Source organism: Acomys minous (assembly GCF_964271855.1).
Source record: "Acomys minous genome assembly, chromosome: 6".
Lineage (NCBI taxonomy): Eukaryota > Metazoa > Chordata > Mammalia > Rodentia > Muridae > Acomys > Acomys minous.
Window position 1 is genome coordinate 39029533 of NC_140487.1, and position 24829 is coordinate 39054361.

At 57.1% G+C, this 24829-nt stretch overlaps 3 protein-coding genes across 11 annotated transcripts; 1 reads left to right on the forward strand and 2 right to left on the reverse strand.

The window, feature by feature from the left end:
* Positions 1-310: 310 nt before the first annotated feature.
* On the forward strand, positions 311-17265 carry SLC4A2 (solute carrier family 4 member 2). 2 transcript variants are annotated; one of them, XM_084787707.1, is made up of 23 exons: positions 311-498; positions 2580-2693; positions 4582-4744; positions 4885-5129; positions 5210-5328; positions 6981-7213; positions 7307-7449; positions 8569-8749; positions 9855-9990; positions 10088-10253; positions 10390-10504; positions 11252-11436; positions 11544-11769; positions 11971-12186; positions 12269-12417; positions 12503-12697; positions 15059-15310; positions 15420-15509; positions 15608-15774; positions 16120-16373; positions 16462-16631; positions 16785-16958; positions 17041-17265. In XM_084787707.1, exons 2-23 carry the CDS (start codon positions 2643-2645, stop codon positions 17119-17121), a joined length of 3711 nt encoding a protein of 1236 aa, XP_084643833.1. In that variant the 5' UTR covers positions 311-498; positions 2580-2642; the 3' UTR covers positions 17122-17265. The 2 variants fall into 2 exon arrangements, with proteins under 2 accessions (XP_084643833.1, XP_084643834.1); XM_084787708.1 differs by lacking the exons at positions 311-498; positions 2580-2693 and adding an exon at positions 3364-3455.
* A 91-nt stretch (positions 17266-17356) lies between these two features.
* FASTK (Fas activated serine/threonine kinase) lies at positions 17357-21811 on the reverse strand. 4 transcript variants are annotated; one of them, XM_084787735.1, is made up of 11 exons: positions 21586-21811; positions 21351-21381; positions 20460-20870; positions 19646-19825; positions 19373-19512; positions 18570-18783; positions 18312-18471; positions 18060-18151; positions 17853-17988; positions 17661-17775; positions 17357-17586 (listed from the first exon to the last, which is right to left on the reverse strand). In XM_084787735.1, the coding sequence occupies exons 1-11, from the start codon at positions 21688-21690 to the stop codon at positions 17479-17481; spliced, it is 1692 nt and encodes a 563-aa protein (XP_084643861.1). In that variant the 5' UTR covers positions 21691-21811; the 3' UTR covers positions 17357-17478. The 4 variants fall into 4 exon arrangements, with proteins under 4 accessions (XP_084643861.1, XP_084643858.1, XP_084643860.1 ...); XM_084787732.1 differs by lacking the exon at positions 21351-21381 and having other exon boundaries at positions 21609-21810; XM_084787734.1 differs by lacking the exons at positions 21351-21381; positions 21586-21811 and adding an exon at positions 21131-21347.
* Positions 21812-22012: 201 nt separating this feature from the next.
* TMUB1 (transmembrane and ubiquitin like domain containing 1) lies at positions 22013-24561 on the reverse strand. Of its 5 annotated transcripts, none has more exons than XM_084787745.1 (4): positions 24469-24551; positions 23617-23646; positions 23113-23528; positions 22013-22832 (listed from the first exon to the last, which is right to left on the reverse strand). In XM_084787745.1, exons 3-4 carry the CDS (start codon positions 23496-23498, stop codon positions 22481-22483), a joined length of 738 nt encoding a protein of 245 aa, XP_084643871.1. In that variant the 5' UTR covers positions 23499-23528; positions 23617-23646; positions 24469-24551; the 3' UTR covers positions 22013-22480. The 5 variants fall into 5 exon arrangements, with proteins under 5 accessions (XP_084643871.1, XP_084643870.1, XP_084643868.1 ...); XM_084787744.1 differs by lacking the exon at positions 24469-24551 and adding an exon at positions 23964-24320; XM_084787742.1 differs by lacking the exon at positions 23617-23646 and having other exon boundaries at positions 24469-24561.
* Positions 24562-24829: the final 268 nt, after the last annotated feature.

The following is a 24829-nucleotide window of genomic DNA, read 5'->3' on the forward strand; positions in this document are numbered from 1 at the left end:
TTATTTGGGCGGGGCCCCTGATATAGACCCTTAACGCCAGAGAATCTGTAGTTCAACTCCTTTAGCCTCAATTTCCTGGCCACACTCCACGCCCTCGATCCTCAACGCGAAGCTGGCTTCTTTCCTCCCAGAGGTGGCTGGGAGATACCCCAAGAGAAGGCGCCTCGGAGCCTCTCCGGGCGTGTGGGGGGGAATAGCTGGGGGGCAGCGCCCGCCGTGTCGGGCAGTGCCTGGGAGCGCGCCCCCGCCGTGGAGTCTCAGCGCCCGCTCTCCGCCTCTCAGCTAGCCGCGCCGGGGGCGCGCACGGCGCGCTGCGGGGGGCGCGCACGCAGGAGGCTGGCCTGCCCGCAGCGCGGGGGAAAGTTGAGTTGGGAGAAGTTGGGAGCGGCGGGGGCGCGCCCCAGGGTGGGCACCGGGAAATCGTCGGGAGCGCGCGAGGGTTCCGGAGGATCAGGGGAGACCCGGAGACCCCCGGGACACGAAATCCAGAGCTAGCGGGTAAGCAGAAAGGTGGCGGAGGGGGAGGGTGAGGGCCGCGGAGGAGGGGGGGGGGACTGGAGACTCAGGCGCCGAGGGAGTGGAAGTGGAGGAAAGGGCGGGGACTGGGGCGCAGGGAGCGAGAAAGATGGGGAGGCGAGTGGAAGTCCTGGGGCGAAGCAAGATTCCGGGGTCTGCCTCTTCAGAGTTACCTAAAACCAAGGTGCCGCGCCCCCTGCCACCAGGAGGGGGTAGTCTCAGAGAGCTGCTGCCTTCAGCTCGCGCTCTCCCACTCCCGGGCGGGTTCCAGGCGACCCCTCTGCTCCAGAAACTCTCCAGTTTGGGTATTTCCCGGGACCGCAACCCCCTGGATCTCGGGATTAGGAGGTGGAACCGTGAAAGGGGGTTGGCGGGTCAGGTCAGGACAAGAGGTCAGACAGAAGGGGGAGCTCGGTGAGGATGGGAAAGACGAGCGTGAAGTTTGAGTCCTAGGGGGCTGCCTTCTCTGTGTAGGGAGCTCCTTGCTTGGTGTGGAGACAGTACTGCCTCAAATCTGGGTCCACTTTATCAAACTCTCTCCGCCCCCACCAGCCCCACAGCCAAGAGCTGTGGAATGTACGAATTCACTTGGAGAATGGTTAATGCCCAAGTGGGGGTCCGGAGTGCTAATCCCTTGGGCTGGGGGAGAGATGCTAATCCTTCGGGCCCGTCGGGGCTGGTCCGGGGAATGTGCCCCCACTAGGATTATCGGCACCCATGCTCTGGACAGAGGCTGCTTTGTATTCTACGACAACAGGGGAGGGGTGGGGGCGCCTGGGAGGAGGACTTGGTGGAGGAGCACACAGAGAGCAAAGCCTGGAGGTGGGAGTGAGCACCTGCAGGTGGTGAGGACAGATTTATATACCCCTCCCAGACCTGGTCCCCTCCCTGGCACCTCTCCCCCACACTGATGGGCCCTGGCTGAAGGCCTGCTGAGGGGGGTGGTGGGGGTGGAAAAAGTCAGCTGAGTTGGTGTTCTTGCCAGGAATGTGTGGCCCAGACTCCCCACCCTGGGCTGATGCCCCCCAGACCTCTATTATTTGACCCCATACTAGCCCATCTCATTGCCAAGGTAGCTGTAAGTCAGGCAACCCCACCTCCCCAGCAGCACTTAGCAGCTTAGTGTTGTTGCCCCTAGAGAGCCTTGGGTGGTGCCCTCACTATGAATGGGTACCCCCGTTTGCACTGATTTTGTTTCCTCCACCCCCATCACAGAGCTAATACTCTACAGTCACCCTCAGGAGGGCTGCCCTGCCACTCAGATTTTCCTGGCCCGGGGCAAGGGACGGGAGGAATAGAGACTGCCCCTCGGGGTTTCTGTGCCCACCCCCTTGACGGTGTCACGTGCCCCTCCCCCATTATAAGCCTGCCCTACAGCTCATCCGTTCCTCCTACTGAGTGAGTGGAGCTGGGTTCCTGTTCTGCACTGGGGAGCCTGCTTTTGACCTGTGCCTAGGGGTGGTAGTGCTGTTGGCCTGCCTGCCTGCCTGCCTGCCTTGTTGGGGTGCTCCCCTCTGTACTTGCAGGCCCCCTGCTTTTCCCTCTTGGGTTCTCTCCAAAGTTCTTTCTGGTAGCACTTCTTTCTGTTTGGGAAGCCAGCCGCCCTGGCCTCCACACCCCTCTTGCTCTGCGGGGTGTCTCCCTCCCTACCACACCCCTTTCTGGTCTCAGGCTCACCTCCAGGGGCCCTTCGCTCCCGACCCTTCCGTTCTCTATCCTTCCGTCCCTCGCCTCTTCTGCTTTCATTCCAGGGCTGGGCCTTGACTCCTTCCTGTCTCGTCTTTTTTGTTGCCTCTTCCCTTTCTGCCTCTGTTCTCTCAGCTGTCTTGGGGCCAGCCCCCTTTCCGCAATCCAGCTCTTCGGTCTTCTCTTCCCACACGCGCACTCCTCTTTGCTCTTGCCACCTCTAAGGGCCAGTATGAGGCCCTTCATAGTCTAGAAGAGTCTTGTGCAGTCGGAGACACTGGAGTGCCAGACAACCGAGGCTCCTCTCCTTCCCTGAACTGGGCTGGGGGCCCGGCCTCCTCATCACCAATGGTGACTGGCCTTTTTCCCCCACTCAGGTTATGCCTCCGCCTTGTCGCCCTGAAAGCCGAAGCGACAGTGAAAAGGGCTAAGATTTGGCCATGAGCAGCGCCCCCAGGCGCCCCGCCTCGGGCGCAGATTCTTTGCACACGGTAAGCACTGCCTGCAGGTGAGCGGGCTCAGAGGCAAAGGAGCTGTGTCCTCGGCTCCAGTGGGGTACGGGTGGGGTGCAGAAACTACAAAAAAGAGGCTGGGTTGGATTGGGAGGCACAGCCATCCACCCCAGACTTTGCCTAGTGTATGAGGATGCTGAAACGGGGAAGGGAAGGGACAGGTGGCCTCTGTTTGTTTGAGGAGTTGAGGCCAGTTTAGCTGCAGTTGGACAGGAGTTTGAGGGTCCTGGATCTTAAATCCTGTTACCCTCAGCCGGGCATGGTGGTGCACGCCTTTAATCCCAGCACTCAGGAGGCAGAGGCAGGTGGATCGCTGTGAGACAACCAAGACTACACAGAGAAACCCTGTCTCGAAAAACCAAAAAAAAAAAAAAAAAAAAAAATCCTGTTACCCTCTCTGATTGGGTCTTAACACTACTCCCTCCAACCTGCCCCCCCAACCCCCCAGGATCTACACACCAAGATTCTAGTTAGAGCTTACCGGCAGTGACTGGCCCCGCCCCTGGCCCCACGTGCCATCCAGGCCCGCCCTCCCCCCTCCCCAAGGTGGCCACTGCCCCACATGGCCCTCTTCTGATTTCCCTAAGAAGTCTAATGATTAACTCTGGTGGCACAATCAGCCGCATTATATTGGTCACTTTGGCCCATCGGGGCACGTGACTGGGAAGGGACACTGGACGGTGCCCTCCCCCTTCTTCTAGGTTCACCCCTGCCGCCATGGACTTCCTCCTGCGGCCTCAGGTTCGAGGAGATGACCCCGTTCCCTCTACCCACGATGCCTTGCTAGCTCCCCAGCTGCTCCCTCACTGGCACCACACCTCCTGCCCCTGCTTCTGGTGGAAATGGGGGGAGCGCTTGGGATAGTCGGCCGGAGCTGCAGAGAGATGGGCTGGGCGGGACCTCCCTTCTCCAGTCTCCTATCTGCGGCCGCCCTAGATTTTTTTCCCCCTGTGTCCCCCATTCTACCCCTGCATGTCTCCCCAAGATTAATCCTCCTCTCTGCCTCTTCCTTGCGGTGCTGGCACTGCCATGGAAGGGGTGGCATACCCTGGCTTTTTGGAGGTCCTGATGCCCTTCAGGTCCTGAAGCTCTTGAGCAAATATTTGGTGGTGGCGCCTGGAGCTGAGACCTGCTGGGGGTGGGGTGGGTAGGGGGCTGGACCAATGCTGCTGGGCCTGCTGGGCCGGGCTGCTGGTCCTTCAGCCAGGCTGAGCTTTCCTGCAGTTCTAGCCTGTGCTGGCCCTGCCGCCGCCAGTGCTGTCAGCTGCTGCACTCCCGCAGGATGACTCAGGTGGGGGGGAGTGGAGGTGGGGTGAGGGGCGGGGCTGGCCAAGCGGCTGTGAGGGGAGGGTAGTGCCGCCTGCCTGGGTGGGCATGTGTTCTGCTCTGAAGGGGATGGGGGCTCTCTGGCCAAGCAAGAGCATGCATTCTGTCCAGGCAGGGATAGATTCGACTCAGAACTTCTCTGGGGCAGTTAGCTTACAGATGCCCTCAGAAGTTACTTTTAAGCAATCACACTTAGCAATTGTCCTCTAGCCAAAGGAATTTCTTCTGCCACAGTAACAGGGGAGTTCACATTCTGCCTGGTTACAGATGGGCTAGACCAGGAGTTCTGTGGAATCTTCTAGTGTGGGCCCTGGGTTGATTGGGCCTGACGACATAGCCCGGGGGTGGGGGTGGGGAAGTTGCTGGGGAGCTAGGTCCCTGGCATTGGAAGGTCCTTGTGTTTGAATGTATAGGTTGCCGTGTGTGGAGATTCAGTTTGTGCGCTGGAGAAGGCAGGTCGCGGGCACCAGGCATCTCTTGTCCTGGTCAGGCTAGGGCCTTCGGATACAATCCCCAGTAAACCTTGTGTGTTCTCTCACAGCCAGAGCCAGAGAGCCTGGGCCCTGGAACACCTGGGTTCCCCGAGCAAGAGGAAGATGAACTTCGGACCCTAGGTGTCGAGCGGTTCGAGGAGATCCTTCAGGAGGCCGGATCCCGAGGAGGAGACGAGCCAGGCCGCAGCTATGGGGAGGAAGACTTTGAATGTGAGTGGGCACCCAGGGGGAGGGAGGCTGAGGGCTCAAGTTAGACTGTCCGACAGAGGACAGAGACGTGGGAGAGGCCAGGACAGGAGAGCAGAGGGAGGATGCCGGGCCTGCCTGCAGCCCAGCCCCTCCTCTTGCAGACCATCGTCAGTCCTCCCACCACATCCACCATCCACTCTCCACCCACCTGCCTCCTGATGCCCGACGGCGCAAGACTCTCCAGGGCCCAGGACGGAAACCTCGGAGGCGCCCTGGAGCCTCTCCCACTGGGGAGACCCCCACCATTGAGGAAGGGGAGGAAGATGAGGATGAAGCCAGTGAAGCTGAAGGGCCCAGGGCTCCCCCACAGCAGCCATCCCCTCCCACTACCCCGTCTTCAGTGCAGGTGAGTGGTACCTAGGCCCCTGGGTGCTGCCTGCAGGGTCCTGGCCTTGCCTTACCCTTCCACATGGCTTCCTGTTGCAGTTCTTTCTCCAGGAGGATGAAGGTACAGAACGGAAGGCAGAGAGAACCAGCCCATCCCCCCCTACACAGATGCCCCACCATGAGGTGGCTCCCCGGGCCACCAAGGGGGCACAGACAGGGTAAGTCGCTGTACTCAGCAGTGTCCCAAGTACACACTCCCCTTCCTAGAGCAGGGAAGAGGTCTGAAAGAAACCACAAGTCCTGAACTTACCAGGCTGTGGTTCAGGTCCCAGGCCCGCCTCACCAACTACCTGGGGGAGGTGACAGCATGACAGGACAGAGCTCACTGGCTAGGTGCCCTGCCCCCACCTCCCACCCACCCCCCACCACCCCACCACCCTACTCCCATCCCCAGCACCGGCTTGGGTGTTGGACCCAGTGATGGAGTACCTGCCGGAAAGCAAATGTTGCCACATGAAGTGGCAGCAGACCGTCCCCAGGTCTGGTGATCCGGCTCAGGTAGCGTCAGTACTGGTAGCTGATAGGAGTTTGGGGGCCCCGAGCCAGAGAGGGTTTCTAGGAGGAAATAACTTTGAATGAAATCTCAAGGTTATGACTATCGCAGAGCTGCTGTTTTCTGGGTACCAGGCAGTGTGGCATGCTGTGGGAAATAAAGGGCATGGTGCCCCTCTAGAGAGTGAGTGCATAGGCTCGCTGGGTGTCAGGCTGGCAGGGGAGCAGGCGGGAGCCGCAGGCAAAGCCTGGCACTGAGGAAGGAAAGGAGAAGCAGGCAAGACTGGCACAGCGAGGTCATGGGCTGAGTGTATGTTGGCATTGGCAGAGGGTAGGAGTAGGGGCAGGAACAGGTGTCTCTGAGAGGCAGGAGCTGGTGTCTCTGAGGGGCAGGAGTGGTGTCTCTGAGGGGCAGGAGCTGGTGTCTCTGAGGGGCAGGAGCTGATGTCTCTGAGGGGCAGGAGCTGGTGTCTCTGAGGGGCAGGAGCTGATGTCTCTGAGGGGCAGGAGCTGGTGTCTCTGAGGGGCAGGAGCTGATGTCTCTGAGGGGCAGGAACAGGTGTCTCTGAGGGGCAGGAGCTGGTGTCTCTGAGGGGCAGGAACAGGTGTCTCTGAGGGGCAGGAGCTGATGTCTCTGAGGGGCAGGAGCTGGTGTCTCTGAGGGGCAGGAGTGGTGTCTCTGAGGGGCAGGAGCTGATGTCTCTGAGGGGCAGGAACAGGTGTCTCTGAGGGGCAGGAGCTGATGTCTCTGAGGGGCAGGAACAGGTGTCTCTGAGGGGCAGGAGCTGATGTCTCTGAGGGGCAGGAGCTGATGTCTCTGAGGGGCAGGAGCTGATGTCTTTGAGGGGCAGGAGCTGGTGTCTCTGAGGGGCAGGAACTGGTGTCTCTGAGGGGCAAGGCTCAGTCCTTTAACAAGCATAGGCCTCTGCTACATCAAAGCCCATTTCTAGGTGAGAGGAGCAAGGAGATGGATGGATACTGATGACTGCTAGGTTCTGAAGGTCGCTTTCCCAAAACCTCGCTTTCTGAAACACTGAGGAATGTTGGCCTTTGCTCACACTCTAGGGCAGGTTTCTGTCCAGATGAGCCTTTCAGGGACTGCCAGGACTGCACAGCTGTAAAAGGCTAGTGCTAAACTTCAGATGCTAGCTGCTGGCTGCTGGCTGCTGGCTGCTGGCTGCTGGCTGCTGGCTGGCGGAACCCTCGCTCTTCCCACATGCCCACTTTCTAAGCGTGGAAGCCAGGAGGGCCAAGGTACATGTGGTTTTCTACCTAGGAAGGAGGCTGGCTGTTTGGGCTCATGGCTCTTCTGTCTTAGGACCCTGGTAGAGGAGATGGTAACAGTGGCCAGTGGCACTGCTGGAGGTGACGACGGAGGTGCTGCAGGGCGTCCCTTGACCAAAGCCCAGCTTGGACATCGAAGTTACAATCTTCAGGAGAGAAGACGAATTGGCAGTATGACTGGGGTGGAGCAGGCACTGCTGCCCAGGGTCCCTACGGATGAGAGTGAGGCCCAGACACTGGCCACAGCTGACCTTGACCTCATGAAAAGTGAGTGCTGCCGGGGCCTGCAGCAGTCTCGTTGCTGGTGGGATGTAGGATAAGAAAAGGAGGACGCTGACCCTGGCCCTCTACATGCCCCAGGTCATCGGTTTGAGGATGTTCCTGGGGTACGACGGCACTTGGTGAGGAAGAATGCCAAAGGGTCTACCCAGGCTGCCCGGGAAGGTCGAGAGCCTGGCCCCACACCTCGGGCAAGACCACGGGCCCCCCATAAGCCGCATGAGGTACATCTGTCTACTTCAAATCTTCTATCACCTCCGCTTCCATCAGGCAGACCGGTAGCGACATGGAGCCCTGGAGGTTCCTCTGTAGTAGGAAAGGTTGTCCACACAGCATCCTCAGGGCAGTAGGATCGCATGTGTGGTACTGCGCTTCCCGGCAGAGCCTTCAGGGAGGAGTGTACTATGGCCATCTGCTGGTAGGCTGCAGTAAGTGGTCTGCAGGAGGAAATACAGAACCCTCAGGCCACCTCCATGCAGTGCTTCGTTTCCAAAGCCCAACCTCCCTGCTCAGCTGACCCTTCCAACAGCTGGTGAAGGTGATAGCACAGGTGGTGTCAGCCATAAACCGGCTCTGTTCCTTGGCCAAAGCTACCTAGTTATTTAAGGACACTGCCCATCTTAGACTGCGGGGCCCTGAACTTTGACATAGTGTGTTTTTATTGAGGTATAATAGCACTGTAGTAAATGGCACCTGTGCCAAGTGTCCAGTCCAGAGGCATGTTGCACCCACGGCACCCAGGGTGGCCGCTGCCCAGCCAGAGACTGGTCCCACCCTCAGCAAGTCCTTTTCCTGCCACCGCCCTGGCAGTATCCTATTGAGGTGGCCGTGCCCTGTCATTTTCATTTGCAGTTTTTCAGGGAAAGAGGTCAGCAGAGGTGGTTGGGGGGGTGTGAGTGGAGGTGTCACTTTGTAATCTAGGCTGTCTTAGAATTCACTATGGAGCCCAGAGTGGCCACACAGTCAAGGCGGTGTCTCTGCCTCAGCACCCTGAGGGCTGGTACTACTACAGGAATAACCCACCACCCAGTTGCTGTCCCTTTTGTCAGCCCTGTGTTGGTCTCCAGAGGCCCGTGGCTTCCTTACATGGTGATTCCATTCGGCTCTCTGAGTTCTGTTCACTGTCTTGACTCACTGCTCTAACTGCCACGGAGGTGGGCATCGTCGACACTTTAAGGAAGAGGGAAACCACGTCTGATGAGTCAGTCACACATGCCTGTGTACCATTCACCGGGGTCCAGGGTCACCTGCCCATTGTGATGTGTCTCCTCCTGAGATCCTGAGGTGGATCCCCCACATCCTCCGACTCCATTCCCTGCAGCGTTTTCTCGTCTCACCCTTAGGTGTTTGTGGAGCTGAATGAGTTGCTGTTGGACAAAAACCAGGAGCCGCAGTGGCGGGAGACAGCCCGCTGGATAAAATTTGAGGAGGATGTGGAGGAGGAGACTGAGCGCTGGGGGAAGCCTCACGTGGCCTCACTGTCCTTCCGCAGCCTCCTGGAGCTCCGCAGGACACTGGCCCACGGTACACCTCCGTTTACCTGCTCCAAGAACCCTTGGCTTCTAGCTCTGTAACCAAATCTTTTGCTTTTAGGTGCTAAAATGACCTGAAAGCTAAACTTTGGATGGAAAAATGACTGAAATTGCTGGTGTGCCATGTTAGCATGTTTTGTTTCAGAGCCGTGTCTCAAGTAGCCCTGGCTAGCCTTGAACTCACTGTGTAGTTGATACGTGCCTTTCACTCCTTCCCCTTCTGCCTTTACCTCCTGCGAGCTGGAATTACCGGCATGTACTACCACACCCAGCCTCCTTGTTAACATCTTAGAGGATCTGGGAATATTACCTAACCGGCAGGGCTGTCTAAACTTCACCCGATAACCACAGGCACAGGGCTCCGGTGGACTCGCTTCCTCCTTCCTGTTGGGTAATCGCTCCAGTTATTCTTTGAAAGGCTGTTTCTAAGCAGCTAAGGACTGAGAGCTCCGCTGTCGGAATTGTTTCCAAACTAAGAGCAAATAGGCTGCAAGTGAGGTTTCTGGGCTTTGGGTAAACCGCCAGAGGGAGAGCTTTATCTCTCGGCTGTTTTGGCTGCTCAGAAGCATTTGAGTCTGTTTATTCCTTGGTTCTTTGTTCTGGAAAGTTGACCTTGCCAGATAAGTGTCTGGTAGCTTGTGAAGAAGGTTCAGGGTGACATTTCTATATATGTCTTTGCGCTACCAGGAAGCACCTTACTGGGCTTGCGGACGTGAATAAGGCCACAGGCTAGCTGGACCATGAGGGAGATCTAGGACCCCAGGAACACCATGGGGAGGCAACATTGTGGGTTCATACCAGGAACTTAGCAAGAGTAGCACCCTGGGTAACTTAAGCTGCGTGCTCCTTGGGTTGGGTGGCAAATACCTAAATCTTGGTATAGCCTCATATAGTAGAAGGACAGGGACAAAGAGGTCAGAAAGGCAAATTGGTAGAGGCTTCAGGAGCCGCAGTGGCACTGAAGTCCAGGGCCCTGACCTATAGTCCCTGGCTGCCCAACCAGACCCCACTTTCCCTCCCTCCCATCTGCCCCCCACTGTTGTGACAAGGGTGACAAGGCTCTGGGGTGACAAGCTCTCCCTGCCACCTTACTTCAGGAGCTGTGCTCCTGGACCTCGACCAGCAGACCCTGCCTGGGGTGGCCCACCAGGTGGTAGAGCAGATGGTCATCTCTGACCAGATCAAGGCAGAGGACCGAGCCAACGTCCTGCGGGCTCTTCTGCTGAAACACAGGTATGGCCTGCAGGGCAGGGGACCGAGTCACCTCCTGCCTACCTAGCCCTAGCTCCTCTGTTGCCTTTCCTGACCCTCCCTGTCCTCTGTCCACCAGCCATCCAAGTGACGAGAAAGAGTTCTCCTTCCCCCGAAACATCTCAGCAGGCTCCCTCGGCTCTCTGCTAGGGCATCACCACGCCCAGGGGACCGAGAGCGATCCTCATGTCACCGAGCCTCTCATTGGTGGCGTTCCTGAGACCCGACTGGAAGTGGATAGAGAGGTGAAGGGGAATAGACCTTGCCTAGGGGCTGGCAGTAGACTATGAGCAAACGCAGTGTGGAAATGCAGCTGGGGCATGTGGGAGATGCCGCCGGCGGGACTGAGTTCTGTCCTATTCCTCCTACCCCAAACCCCAGCGTGAGCTACCTCCCCCAGCCCCGCCTGCAGGTATCACCCGCTCCAAGTCCAAGCACGAGCTGAAGCTGCTGGAGAAGATCCCTGAGAATGCCGAGGCCACAGTGGTCCTTGTGGGTATGTTGAGGAAAAGCTAGAGGATATTAGCAGCTGGGATTTGGGACCATCCCGGACTTAGAAACTGGGGGGGGGGGGGGCGTCCCACCTGCTTAGAGACTGGGGAGGGGGTCCTCCCACCTGCTTAGAGACTGGGTGGAGGTCCTCCCACCTGCTTAGAGACTGGGTGGGGGTCCTCCCACCTGCTTAGAGACTGGGGGGGTCCTCCCACCTGCTTAGAGACTGGGTGGGGGTCCTCCCACCTGTTTAGAACCTGGGAGGGGGGTCCTCCCACCTGCTTAGAGACTGGGTGGGGGTCCTCCCACCTGCTTAGAGACTGGGGGGGTCCTCCCACCTGCTTAGAGACTGGGTGGGGGTCCTCCCACCTGTTTAGAACCTGGAAGGGGGGTCCTCCCACCTGCTTAGAGACTGGGTGGGGGTCCTCCCACCTGCTTAGAGACTGGGGGGGTCCTCCCACCTGCTTAGAGACTGGGTGGGGGTCCTCCCACCTGTTTAGAACCTGGGAGGGGGGTCCTCCCACCTGCTTAGGAACTGGGTGGGGGTCCTCCCACCTGCTTAGGAACTGGGTGGGGGTCCTCCCACCTGCTTAGGAACTGGGTGGGGGTCCTCCCACCTGTTTAGAACTTAGGAGGGGGGTCCTCCCACCTGTTTAGAACTTAGGAGGGGGGTCCTCCCACCTGCTTAGAAACTAGGGGTGGGGGTGAGTCCTCCCACCTGCTCTTGCCCATGGTAGCTCCACGTCCCTAGGCTGTGTGGAGTTCCTCTCCCGCCCTACCATGGCCTTCGTGCGTCTGCGGGAGGCTGTGGAGCTGGATGCAGTGCTAGAGGTGCCTGTACCTGTGCGTTTCCTCTTCCTGCTGCTGGGCCCTAGCAGTGCCAACATGGACTACCATGAGATCGGCCGCTCCATCTCCACCCTCATGTCTGACAAGGTCAGCTGCTTCCCCATCTGACCCCAAGCCCCTAACCTGGTGCAGCCCCAGCTCCCAGCCTCTGGCCCCTTCCTAGTGCACCCCCTGATCCCTCTTTGCTTGGGCAGCAATTCCACGAGGCGGCCTACATGGCAGATGAACGCGACGACTTGTTGACTGCTATCAATGCCTTCCTGGACTGCAGTGTTGTGCTACCCCCTTCAGAAGTGCAGGGCGAGGAACTGCTGCGCTCAGTCGCCCACTTCCAGCGGCAGATGCTAAAGAAGCGAGAGGAGCAGGGCCGCCTGCTGCCCCCTGGGGCTGGGCTCGAGCCCAAGTCAGCCCAAGATAAGGGTACGCCCATGTAGGCCTGGGCCAGGTGATGCTAGCTTAAGGAGGGGACTCTTGGGCAGTAGGCTGCTGGTGGGCCCCTGCCAGAGGATGCCAACTACATCGATCTTGTCTGTAGCTGATACGGCCTGTGTTCCTGGAGGAGGATCTGATGGGGTGGATGGGAGGGTGCCACAGGCGCCCTGATGGAGGCCTGGGTTGCAGCGCTCCTGCAGATGGTAGAGGTGGCAGGTGCAGCTGAAGATGATCCGCTTCGGAGGACGGGCCGGCCCTTTGGGGGGCTGATCCGTGATGTGCGGCGCCGCTACCCCCACTACCTGAGTGACTTCCGCGACGCCCTGGACCCCCAGTGCCTGGCTGCAGTCATCTTCATCTACTTTGCCGCCCTGTCTCCTGCCATCACTTTTGGGGGGCTACTGGGTAAGGAGAGGTTTTAGCAGGGGTGGCACAGGTGCACAGGGCCTGGCCGTCAAGTGCTGAGGTTACTCTCTTTCCCCTCCAGGAGAGAAGACACAGGACCTGATCGGGGTGTCGGAGCTGATCATGTCCACAGCACTCCAGGGTGTGATCTTCTGCCTGCTGGGGGCTCAGCCGCTGCTGGTGATTGGTTTCTCTGGACCTCTGCTGGTCTTTGAGGAGGCCTTCTTCTCGGTAAGAACTTTCTCTGTCCCGCTTGACTGCCCTTCCTGGACCCAGCTCCTGTCACGCCTAAGGGCTCCCTACCTTTCCCGCTCAGTTCTGCAGCAGCAACCAGTTGGAGTACTTGGTGGGCCGTGTCTGGATCGGCTTCTGGTTGGTGCTCCTGGCTCTACTCATGGTGGCCCTGGAGGGGAGCTTCCTGGTCCGCTTCGTCTCCCGCTTCACCCAGGAGATCTTTGCCTTCCTCATATCCCTCATCTTCATCTATGAGACCTTCTACAAGCTGATCAAGGTGGGCATGTGTGGGGTACAAAGGCCCCCGGGGGCATTCTGTCTTGTCCTTAGGAAAAAAAAATGTTTTAATTCAATTCTATTTATTCTGTGTGTATATGCAGTGTGTCATGGTGCCTGTTGGAGCGTAGAGGGAATTGGTTCACTTCTCTCACCTTTTTTTTTTTTTAAGATTTTTTTATTTACTTATTTTTTAATGTATATGAGTGCTCGGCCTGCATGTATACCTGCAGGCCAGAAGAGGGCATCAGATCACATTATAGTTGTTTGTGAGCCACCATGTGGTTGCTGGGAATTGAACTCAGGTCCTTTGGAAGAACAGTCAGTGCTCTTAACCTCTGAGCCACCTCTCCAGCCCAACTTCTCTCACCTCTTGATAGGGTTCAGATTGTCAGGCTGAGCATCAGGCACCTTTACCCACTAAGCCATTTTGCTGCCTTCCGTCCCTCCTGGCTTTTCTCATCTTGTCTTGTACCTTAGTTCTTCTGGACTACAGGGCCAGGGGGATGCATCTGCCATCCCCTGGGGGACTGTTAGGGGCACAGAGTAACATGGAGTCAAGAGAGGGTTAGAGGAGCTGGTAAAACGGGAAGGCCATTGGCGGAGCTGAGATACAGGGCTCCAGCCGGCCCGCTCGCCCGCCCCACCCCCACCCTTCCCATGGCCGCCTTGTCATCATTACCCGGCATCAGATCAGTCTTTCAAAAATTTGCATACTTTTAATAGCAAGGATAACATAGACTTTGATTAGAATCCAGGAATGTGAAAATGAGGGCCCAAGGGTGACACCCACACAGTCACAGTCTGGATCTCCAGCCCTCGAGTCTCAGGAGTTACTATCCCTGATCTTCTGTGCTCGCAGCCTCCTCCTCTTTCCTCAGCTTTCGGAGGCCACCCTTGGCTCTCTCCCCTCCACTCTGTGCCCCTGCTCTATCCCATGGAGCCTTACGCTTACACCAGACTCTCTGGTCGCGACTACCAGAGAATTCAGTCTCGAATTCTTTATTATATGGCATGCTTGCTCAACATGAGGCTGAACAGTTGGTTTCCAAAGTCTCTGAATGTTTTCTAGATTTCTACATGCAAGAGACTATGGGAATATTTAGCATTTTTTTTTTTAAATCTGGAATTCAGAACAGGCACTTACGTGAAGAGAAACATTGCCATCCATAAGATACTGACATTTAATAGCCGGGCGTGGTGGCACACGCCTTTAATCCCAGCACTCAGGAGGCAGAGGCAGGCGGATCACTGTGAGTTCGAGGCCAGCCTGGTCTACAAAGGGAGTCCAGGACAGCCAAGGCTACACAGAGAAACCGTGTCTCAAAAAACAAAACAAAACAAAAGATACTGACATTTAAAAAGTTGCTCCAGGAAATGGTCCATGCAACCTTCAGCTGGTGCAGAAGTTGGTTCCTGATCATTTTCTCAGAATGCCATAATAAGGGCTAGGGGTTTGACTCAGTGGTGAGGTGCTATTTAGCAAGTGTTTGGTCCTCAGCTCCAGAAAAAAAAAAAATTTTTTTTTTTTTAAAACTAGAGCAAAAATGCCTAATAGTAAAATAAGTTTAAAGAAATGTAATTTTTTTTCCGTGGGGAGACTCATAAAGTAAGTGACAAAACTCGCATTGAAATCTATCAAGAAATACTGCAGTGGCACACCTTCAATCCCAGCACTCCAGAGGAGGAGGCAGAGGCTGGTGGGTCTCTGTGAGTTTGGTAGAGGGCCAGCAAGATGACCTAGTGGGTAAAGTTACCTGCCACCAAGCCTAATGACTTGAGTTTGATCCTTGGGACCCACCTAATGGTAGAAGAGAACTGACTTCCCAAAGTCATTCTAATCTGCACAGGGGTACCACATGCGTGCACGCGCACACACACCCCAACCCCACATTTATATGTGCATGCGGGCATGCGGGCATGCTACACTCACATAGTAAATAATAAAGAAAAAAGTAATGGTGCAAAAATCAATGAACTAAGTTAAGTGAAAGTAGTTTCTACACATACATCTCATACTTTATATGTCTGTGGTCACACCCTGTGTATGTGAATTTGTGATTGTAACTTTTTTTTTTGTTGAGATACTGAATGAATGATTTAGTGTTAAAATAGACTGGGTTAAGGTTTTTAAAATATGGAGCACTGCAGCGTTGCATCTCATCCTCACCCAGGGCCGTTCTGATCTTCTCTGTATCCAATTTTAGTATACGTGCTGCTGAGGCAAGCACTAAGTCACTTTCTTAACCTGGTAAGACACGCTTCTAGAAGGCAGGCTGGCATTTGCCAGACTCCCACTCTAGCCCGTCAGCATGCAGCCTGGCCCCAGTTCAGCCCATGTTCCCTTGTGGCTTTTCCACAGATCTTCCAGGAGCACCCCCTCCATGGCTGCTCAGTCTCCAACAACTCAGAGGCAGACAGCAACAGTGACAATATGACTTGGGCAGCAACCACGCTGGTGCCAGACAACGGCAGCACAGCCAGGCAGCCTGGGCAGGAGAGGCCCCGGGGCCAGCCCAACACAGCCTTGCTGTCGCTGGTGCTGATGGCTGGCACCTTCTTCATCGCCTTCTTCCTGCGCAAATTCAAGAACAGCCGGTTCTTCCCTGGCCGGGTATGTGGGCTTGCTGACTGGAGAGCTGAGGACAGGAAGGGGGTGACTTGGAAGTATGGGGGAGTTGCATGGGATGGAAGGCCTCTGAGCGTGGTGCTTGCCCTCTTAGATCCGGCGGGTAATTGGCGACTTTGGGGTACCCATTGCGATCCTCATCATGGTGCTTGTGGACTACAGTATTGAGGACACCTACACCCAGGTAAGGCACTGCACAGTGGCAGAGATGCTGCTGGCCCTGGGCTGTTCCCACCACCCTGGGTACCCTCCATATAAGAGTATGCTGTCTCTGCCTTGCAGAAGCTAAGCGTGCCCAGTGGATTCTCAGTGACAGCCCCAGACAAGCGGGGCTGGGTCATCAACCCCCTTGGAGAAAAGACCCCCTTTCCCGTGTGGATGATGGTGGCCAGTCTGCTGCCTGCTGTTCTGGTGTTCATCCTCATCTTCATGGAGACACAGATCACCACGTGAGCCATCCTAGCCAAGGGACCAGAGTCCTCAGCCAGGCTCAGGGATACAAAATCTGTCACCATTGGGCAAAGACTTCAGGGGACCCGGCTTCTTTTGCAGGCAACAGAAATGTCACTGATGTTAGCTGGGATGGGACAGGGCCCAGGCATTGCAGGCAAGCCTAGCAGAGCTTGCCAGGAGGAAGCCTGCAAGACACAGGCTGAGGAGACGTTCGGTTCTGTGATAGCAGTCCAGTCCCAATGGGCTGGACAGAAACCACCAGAACCAGCTGAGCCATGCTGGAATGCTATAATCTCCCATGCTGTGGGTAGCCTGGGCCTCACGGTACTTCCTCCTCCCAGGCTGATCATCTCCAAGAAAGAGCGGATGCTGCAGAAAGGCTCTGGCTTCCACTTGGACCTGCTGCTCATTGTAGCCATGGGTGGCATTTGTGCCCTCTTTGGCCTGCCTTGGTTGGCTGCTGCCACTGTCCGCTCTGTCACTCACGCCAACGCACTTACTGTCATGAGCAAGGCTGTGGCACCTGGGGACAAACCCAAGATTCAGGAGGTCAAGGAACAGCGGGTGACAGGGCTGCTGGTGGCCCTGCTTGTAGGTACGCTGCCCTTACTATGAACCTCACCTTTCCTGTAGGTCCCCCCAGGTTCACTGTAGGGAACCAACTGTTTCTTCCCCTTTCCCAGGCCTCTCCATGGTCATTGGGGACCTGCTACGGCAGATCCCCCTGGCTGTGCTCTTTGGCATTTTCTTATACATGGGGGTTACTTCCCTTAATGGAATTCAGTTCTACGAGCGGTTGCACCTGCTACTCATGCCACCGAAACACCATCCAGATGTTACCTACGTCAAGAAGGTAAGTCCCTGCATTGAACAGCAGCCTTGGCCAGTCTGCCTGCCACCTCCCTGTACAGAAGAGCTCTAGAAATCCCAGTGGTACCTCATCTCCTCGGGAAGAGGAAGGAGGCTCGTTGTCCTCTCAGCTGGCTAACCTCATCTCTGTCACCAGGTTCGGACCATGCGGATGCACCTGTTCACTGCTTTACAGTTGCTCTGCTTGGCCCTGCTCTGGGCAGTCATGTCCACAGCTGCCTCCCTCGCCTTCCCCTTCATCCTCATCCTCACAGTGCCCTTGCGCATGGTGGTACTTACCCGCATCTTCACCGAGCGAGAAATGAAATGTGTAAGCACCCCTCCCCCCCTCTCTCCCTCCAGTCCTCTCTCCCATGGTTCTATCAAGGCCAACTCTTCCATTCTTCTCACAGCTGGATGCTAATGAGGCGGAGCCAGTGTTTGATGAGCGTGAAGGTGTGGATGAGTACAACGAGATGCCCATGCCGGTGTAGCCCATGCTGTCCAGAGGCATAGCAGAGGGACTAATGGGCAGGGGACAGGGGCCGGGGCTCCCCTTCTCCTGCCCCTCATTTTTATTTAAATGAATAATTTAAAGCCCCCTCCTCCCCATCTTGCAGTAAAGTGCTTCAACCCCAGCCTAGGCTTGGTCTTCTGTCTGTTGGTCCAGTCATGAATGGAAGAGGTGGGACCCAGCCCTGTTCCCTGCCCCAGAGATGAGACTCACCATGGGGAAGGAAAGGGATTTTAATGGAAAAAAAAAAAAACCCAACAACAGGGAACCAAAGTGCAAATTGTCCATCCACCCTCCTCCCCATAGGGGAGCCGTCCTGAGCCCCATGTGTATTCCCTCACCCACCCTCAGGTCCCCAGCGGAGACCTAAGGCCTGAAGCTTCTGCCTCAGGTAGCTCTTGAGTTGGGGCAGGCCTCTCTGAGACTCTAGTTCTTCAAATGGCAGCTGTGGAGAGAAGACAGCTTACAGTGGGTTGGCTAGAAGAAGACACATGGGTGGGGTGGGACAGGACTCCTCACCGGCAGTAGTTGGTAGCCCATCAGGCCCAGGTGCCGCTCCCTCAGAGCCCGAGAGCCCAGCAGCACCCTGCCATCACGGCAGAAATGCCAGCGTTCACGAAGCATCAGCACCACCCTGGAGAGGAGTGCCTTGGCTCAGGTTGCTGTTGGAGCGGCAGCCCAGGCTCCCCAACCCTGTTTCGTTTTCCTTACCTCTGAGTAGGGCCTTGGGTTGTGGGGTTAGAGTTAGCCTGGTCCTCTTGGCAGGACCGTGGTGGGTAGGGAAGGAAGGGGTCTTGGGTCCTCACGGGCAGCACAGCACCAGAACTACCCACACAGAGCAGAAAGTCTGCAGGACAGAAACGCCTCAGCCTTGCTCTAGCTCTGGGCTGTTGACCACCCATACTGTCCACACCTCACCTGTGCAGTAGCCTGGAGGGACGGTCAGGTCCTGCCGGTATTTTTCCTCCCCTAGCAGCTGGCGCAGCCCCTCAGCCACTATGTCCTTGTGACTAAGGGGAAAGGACAGTGGTAGAGGGAAGGCCCCTGAATCTGCTGAGCACTGCCACCCTGCAAAGCCCCTTGACTGCCTCAAGGCTATTTTTCTGTTAGCAAACGCTGGCTCTGACTTTCCTACTCTTGCTTCCTGTGGCTGCCATTCCCCTGGCCCACCTGTATTTGCAGCGGGCACGATCAGTGATGAGGGGCTGTGGAAAGATGGGCACTCGTTGCCTTTGGGGAAGGCGGGGGCCTTGGTACCCTGGGAGTTCAAGCTCCACGGCCGTGTCGAGTAGAGAGAGGTAGCGTCGCACAATCAGAGAAGGAGGGGTGCCTGTGGGGAAGCAGGGACTGGGGGACACTGGGCCGCTGACACCTGGGCATGGCCCTGCCCTACAGCCCTTGGCCCCAGCAGCCCTTGCGTCTGCATACCATTGATGTGGTTGATGAAACTGGGGGAGAAGACAAACTGCAGGGCTCTAAAGGGCAAGCACTGCAGCTGGCACAGCGACATCAAAATGTTGACTGTGGCCAAGGGTGCCACCCCTGCTTCCCGAGCCAGGATCCTCTCAAGACAGGGCATAAACTGCTGCTCCAGGGGCAAGTAGTTCAACCTCCCAAAGGGCAGGACCAACTTCTGTACCACCTGCAGAAAAAGGCAGCATCATCCAGCAGGAAGCACTCTAATGGTTATTCTGCCCCCCGCCCCCCATTTGAGACAGGGTCTCTGTGTCTCTCAGGCTGCCCTGGAACTCACTGTGCAGACCAGGCTGGCCTCAAACTCAAACCCACCTGCTCCTGCCTCTGCCAGGATTACAAGCACATGCCACACTCTCTGGCGTGTTTGATAGGCACAACCTCAGGGAGGCGTGGTTCATTTGCTGTCAAGGCAGAATGCCTTCTATATCAGCAGTACTACCACCACCCCAAGTTCTGCAGCATAAACACTGTCTTGAGCTACATGGCTCAACACCACAGAAGGGACGTAACTATGGAGGGGTATGGCTTGCAGATCTGTAGGAATTGGGCTGCTATGGGGGAGCTGGAAAGCTTCAGAGCTCTAGACAAACTACTCTACTGATTATGGGATTTGGACAGCCAGTCAGTGAGCAAAGACAGATGTCCTGGGGCACAGAACGCAGCCTAGCTGGAATGCTTGTTCCAGAAGCTAAACAAGCTAGCCAAGTCGCGGAGGACACCTCAAAGAAGCATGGGAAGGTGGGAGGCCAGCCCACCTTGCTGTTGAGCTGGGTTTCCTGAACCACCAGGAAGTGAGCAATGGCTTCCAGAAGTTGGGGTTCCCGCAACCGGTGCCGGGCCAGGTGCTGAGCCAGAAGCACCATTACATGGGGGGTCAATTCTTCTGGCTTTGCCTCTGTGAAGAATAAGCCTGTCATACTGTGCCTTCAAGAAGACTCCTGTGGGCCACACTGCACTCCAGCCCAGGTGGTTTATTCCAGTGGCTCCCTCTCATCCCTTTCCTCCCTTCTGCTTTTAACCCTCAGCACCTGCCAGGCTTCTGATCAGATGCTGACGAGGATACCGCAGGAGACCCGGGCAGCTCAGGGTAGCTTCCAACCTTTGCCCACCATAGATGGCAGGCTGACGTGGGGAGGGTTGTTTTGGAGGGAGGTGGGACCTCCGCTCCTGCTCCAGGGCACACAGGAGTGGTCCATCTGATGGAAAGCCTGGGAGGGAGAGGGACAAAGACCATCCTGGTAAGAGAGCTGGGATGTGCCGGGCGTGGTGGCGCACGCCTTTAATCCCAGCACTTGGGAGGCAGAGGCAGACGGATTGCTGTGAGTTCGAGGCCAGCCTGGTCTACAGAGCGAGTCTAGGACAGCCAAGGCTACACAGAGAAACCCTGTCTCAAAAAAACAAAAAAAAAAAAAAGAGAGAGAGAGAGAGCTGGGGTGTGCTATCTTGCTGAGTGGAGTGAACAAGTCCCCAGCTTCCTCTTCGTTTCTTGAGTGGGAGCATATACTTATTTCAGTGGAGAGACAGGGTATCATGTGAGCATGAGGTATCAACACTGTGTGGGGGAAGCCTTACACAAAAGTCATCTTGTGCCAAATATAACAACCTGTGGCTCTGTGACTTCCTAGAGTGCTGTTATTAGAAGAAACCTAGTACCCTGCAGAGTTAGAATGATGCTGTTGGACCTGTACATCCACCATGGACACAAGAGAGAAATAGCAAGTGTGCTGGGGAGGTGCCATTACTGGGTGGGAATCTAAGGGTTATCGATGGCTTGAGTCCTCTACTGTTCTCTCTTCGTCTACTCTTCCCCTAAACACCCATACCTTCCGACATCCTCCTCACCAAGTAAGACTGCAAGGTGTAGACACACATGGATGGTGTGAACGTCAAAGGAGGGGCAGTTTCGCATGATGAGCTGACTCAAGTCCTGCAGTGTGGCCTGCTCCACAGGAGAGGGCCTAGGCTGAGACGCCAAGAGCTGGCCCAGACGCCGAAGTGCCACAGGGTAGTGGTGAGCTCGCACCTTGGTGGGGTTCTGGCTTAACCATCGCAGCAGCTCCCCAGGGCTGCGTGCCTGTTCCAGAAGCCGTTGAAGGCCTTGCACAGGGCCTCCTCCAAACGGCCGGTCCCCCGACTTGCTGGGTCCCAAATAACACGGCTGTATTGGTGGGATGAGAAGCAAACCAGCCAGCCGAGCGGGGGAAGTCTGGGCAGAGAGCAGGATTCGAAGCATGGAGCTGGGTGGTGGAGACCCTGGGGGGGGTGGCAGAAAACCGGGTAAGGTTTCCCCCAAGGGGAAATAATGCTCTCTAGTCCTTACCTCACTCCCTATCCAAAACAACCCCATGTGACTGCTCTGGTATTCTTCCCCACCCTGCCCCTCTTCCCCTACCCCTTGCAACAGAACCCCTAATTCTTTTAAGTGTGTTCAGTGCAGCTCTATTCACATTTCACATGCATATCTCCTTCGATGCTCCGTGCACGCTGAAGAGGAGTCGCAGGGCTGGCGTTACCTCATTTCACAGGTGGAGAAACAAGGCCCAGAGCGGCGAAGAGGGTAAGCCCGAGGTCATTCACAGGGTTGGTGGTCGCACCCAGCCTGGGGCCCCGGTGGTCCGGGCGATGCGCCCTGCCGACCACCTCCCCCTCCCGCAGGAGGCGGCGGCGGGGTGGGCGGAACGCGGGCTCTGCAGCCGGACGGTGCTGGGTCCCATGCTGGACGCTCCCACTTACCAGCTGCGTGACCTTGGACAAGTGTCTTCGCCTCTCTGCCTAAGCCTCCTCACCAGTGAAAGGAGAACACAGCGCGTAACCTCGAAAGGCACGCGCTGGGCCCGAGTGCGCCGTCTGCCAAGGCGCGGGGTCGGTGCCGTCCGCGGGAGGGGCCCCCACACCCTGTCCAGGACCCGGGAGGCTAGCAGCCCGTAGCCACCGCCGCCAACTCCAGCTCCCGCCGCCCTCCCGAGGCCCGCCCCGCAGGCGCCACCCTACATGACTCCCCGGACCCCGCGTAGGTCACTCTCTCAGTTGGTCTCGGGGCCCGGGAGCCCGGCTCCCCCCGCGGCCTTCTCATCAGCGGGCCACCGAGTCCGCCATCTTCCCAGCAGCCCCGAGATCGCCCCCAGACGCCAATCGTAGCCCCGCGCCAGGCCAGCGAAGACGTGGCTCCCGGCAGGCGCTGCGAGCTCAGAAGTCGCGGAGCCACCCCCTGCTTCCGGGAAGTGCGCGCATGCCGAGGGGGGCGGGGCCAAAGAGCCTATCCCGAGGCAGGCCGGAAAGATGCAGAGCGAAGGTTCGCTGTCCAGCTATGGATAGCTTCCGCACACCTAGGGCAGGTCTCATTCTCTTGCGCCAAGGTCTCCATACCCGCAAGGCCCACACAGACACACTGGGAGTGAAAACTTCACAAGTTTCTTTAATCTGCACAAATTCCAGCAAACAACTCCGCCCCTCTCAGCTTTCCTTCACCAGCCTCCCAGTCCATTGGTTCCCAAATCAGCCACAGCGGCTCTTTGGAACTAGACGTTATCTAGGTCCTCTGGCAGCACATTAAGATGGGCCCAGTGGGGTGGCCCGGCTCTGCGCCGGGCCAAGGCAGCGACAGCAAGTGCCTGATCCAGAAGAGGCCACTGTCAGCGAAGGCTGAGGGCCAGCAGCCCCAGGAGATGGCCCAGAGCTATGAAGATCACAGGGAGAAGCCTCCGCTAACCCCTGGAGTCCTCTGCGGCGCAAGGCTGGGCTCCAGGGCAGTGGGAAAAGGCAGGCAGCGGGTGAGGTGGGCCTGGGCAGACAGCAGCTCCCTTTGCTCCTCGGGGAGTGAGGTCCAGAGGGGCCGGCTACACTGCCAAAAGCCCGTGGAGGCACTACGGGCGATACATGGCAAACGCCAGGAGACTGAGGAGCAGGGTGAAGCCGGCCAGTCCCAGGGTGGCGGTCAGGGGAAAGAAGGGCCGGTACTGGATCTGGCAGTACCAGAGCAGGAGCAGCAACAGAAGCAGCAGGGGCAGCAGAAGGCTGCCGATTTCCAGCCCGGAGGGGCCGGGCTCTGACCCCGGTGGGCAGGGGGCATGTGGGGGACCGACTCTCGTGGACACGTGGCAGTGGAGAACGCAGTTGGGGGGTAGGTGGAGGCTGCCCAGTGTTTGGGTGTCGTCTCCTAGCAGTTGGCCTTGGTAGATGAGTCGAACCTGCTGTTCCCGGCCCGGAAATTGGGTCCTGAGGAGAAAGGGACCTGAGTAAGAGAGCAGGCCTCAGGCAGTCCTGGTCCTTTGCTCAGAGGACCAATCCCAACCTGCCCTCCACAGACTACCTAGATCTTGGCCCCTGGGGGTGGGGGTAGGGCAGGTTGGAACAGGTTAACAGGTATAGTGTGTAATGCGAGGAAGACAGTTTTATCAAACGGAAAATATGGGAGAGCTTCAAATGTCTCTAGTGGCCCGTCTATAGTCACCCGCCCAGTTTTTAGCATTTTGTTCTTACCCCCTTCCCAGCTTACCTTTTCAGGGAGCCAATGGTGTCCTGAGGCCAGGCCCTGGCCACCTGCTCTGAGTCATTGAGAAATTTCAACCGCAGCACTAGGGGTTCCTGCGGAGAGTCCGGGGGTCTTGTTGCTGTGACCCCTGTGTCCGGCTCTGGCTGTGCAGCTGGACCTCTGTGCCTCAGGCTGGGGCTCTCAGCCCCTGGGGCCTCTTCTCTGATGCCGTCCATGGCCGCCATGGCTTCGCTTGGCTGTGCTGGTGGTGTGGTCCCTGATGCCTGTGGCAGAGTGTCTGTACTCTCAGTGGTATGTGTTGAGACCCAGGCAAGGGCTAGCACCAGAAGGCAGGCAAGCACCGCAAAAAGGACAGTCACCTCATCACCTACCCCTTCGATCAAGGCCATGGCACTTGTGTTGGCAGAGGTGCTACCGAGCTAAAGAGGCACAGAGGATTGGTGAGGGGCTGCTGTCTGTCCAGGAGTCATCCCAACGTCAAGTGTCCCAGCTACTTTGTCTTCTTACCCATTCCAGGATCCAGACTGCTCCCGCATCCTGTAGTCCCAAAGTTGCCTTATTTATTTATTTATTTATTATGAGACAGGGTTTCTCTGTGTAGCCTTGGCTGTCCTGGACTCGCTTTGTAGACCAGGCTGGCCTCGAACTCACAGCGATCCGCCTGCCTCTGCCTCCCCAAATCTGCCTTTTTGTTATGTCCCTTTCCATCACCAGATTCCAAGTCCCAGCTTTGTCATCTGAGTTTTAGCTCCCCGTTTCACCCGAACTCTATAATCAATCAAAGTGAGGACCATGCTCTTCTAAGCAACTTTCTCCTAATTTTAACCTCCATCAAACTTTACCCAAAAGCTTACCTATTCTTTGGTCCACTTCATCCCAAAGTTCGCTATTCGCCTATTCACAGCAAAGCTCACCTAATGCCCCGTTGCTTAAGTTTCTCTGACAGAAGGGTCTCTGTATAGCCCTGTACCATCTACCTAAATCCCACCCATAACACAGACAGCTTCCCAAAGCTTCCCAGACAACGCCAAACGTCAAACTCCGTACTTGGCCAATCTGGAGCCTAGAGGCTCAACTGTACCCAGCTCAAGTCCCTTCTTGCGTCCACCCAAACCCCACCCCGCAGCACCGCACTCAGCGCCTCCAGGGACAACTTCGCCAAACCCACAAGCCTCCAGACCCTTGAGCCCTCGAGTAAAATCTAGGCTTAGCCCTCCCCACCCCCACTGCTCCATCACTCCTCCCATCTGCCCGCCCCCCAGAGCTGCGGGAGGGCACCAGCGGTCTCGGGGCGGGGCAAGCAGGCCCCAGCTGTGGCCTGGGGCGACTGGGTGGGCGCGGCCACGCACAGCGACTCACCGCCCAGCTCCACCAGCTCCATTTCGGCCCCTCGGGTACTTCCGGGCCGGAGGCACCGAGGTCGGCGACACTTGAGGTCCCTCTCCTTCTCCGCAGCTGACGGCCGGGAGCATTGTGGGAATTGTAGTTCGCTCTGTTTAGTTCCGGCCCTCCTCCCTAGGGACCCACGTGCCCGGCTGAACCAGCTGTTCCCGGTGCCCGCAGATCGTCGATGGGTGCACGGGGACGACTCTAGGGGTTCTGCTTGTCCAAAAAGGGTTGGTCAGCACCAAGAACCTCCCACTCTGCCACAAGCTGCCCGAGCATATGTCACACCCCGCACCAACGTCAGCCTGCTGCACGTCAGAGCACCCGCGTTGGT

Bases quoted from the DNA above. Each gene is read 5' to 3' on its own strand.
- TMUB1 (XM_084787742.1), bottom strand. From the start codon at position 23,498: ATGGCCTTGATCGAAGGGGTAGGTGATGAGGTGACTGTCCTTTTTGCG. The intron at 22,833-23,112 runs GTAAGCTGGGAA...CTTTCTCCTCAG, and splicing joins ACCATTGGCTCCCTGAAAAG to GACCCAATTTCCGGGCCGGG.
- SLC4A2 (XM_084787707.1), top strand. From the start codon at position 2,643: ATGAGCAGCGCCCCCAGGCGCCCCGCCTCGGGCGCAGATTCTTTGCAC. The intron at 12,418-12,502 runs GTAAGAACTTTC...TTTCCCGCTCAG, and splicing joins TTGAGGAGGCCTTCTTCTCG to TTCTGCAGCAGCAACCAGTT. The intron at 15,510-15,607 runs GTAAGGCACTGC...TCTGCCTTGCAG, and splicing joins TTGAGGACACCTACACCCAG to AAGCTAAGCGTGCCCAGTGG.
- FASTK (XM_084787735.1), bottom strand. From the start codon at position 21,690: ATGAGAAGGCCGCGGGGGGAGCCGGGCTCCCGGGCCCCGAGACCAACT. The intron at 21,382-21,585 runs GCCTCGGGAGGG...TTAGGCAGAGAG, and splicing joins GGGTGGCGCCTGCGGGGCGG to GCGAAGACACTTGTCCAAGG. The intron at 18,784-19,372 runs GTGGGCTGGCCT...CTTTTTCTGCAG, and splicing joins AAACCCAGCTCAACAGCAAG to GTGGTACAGAAGTTGGTCCT.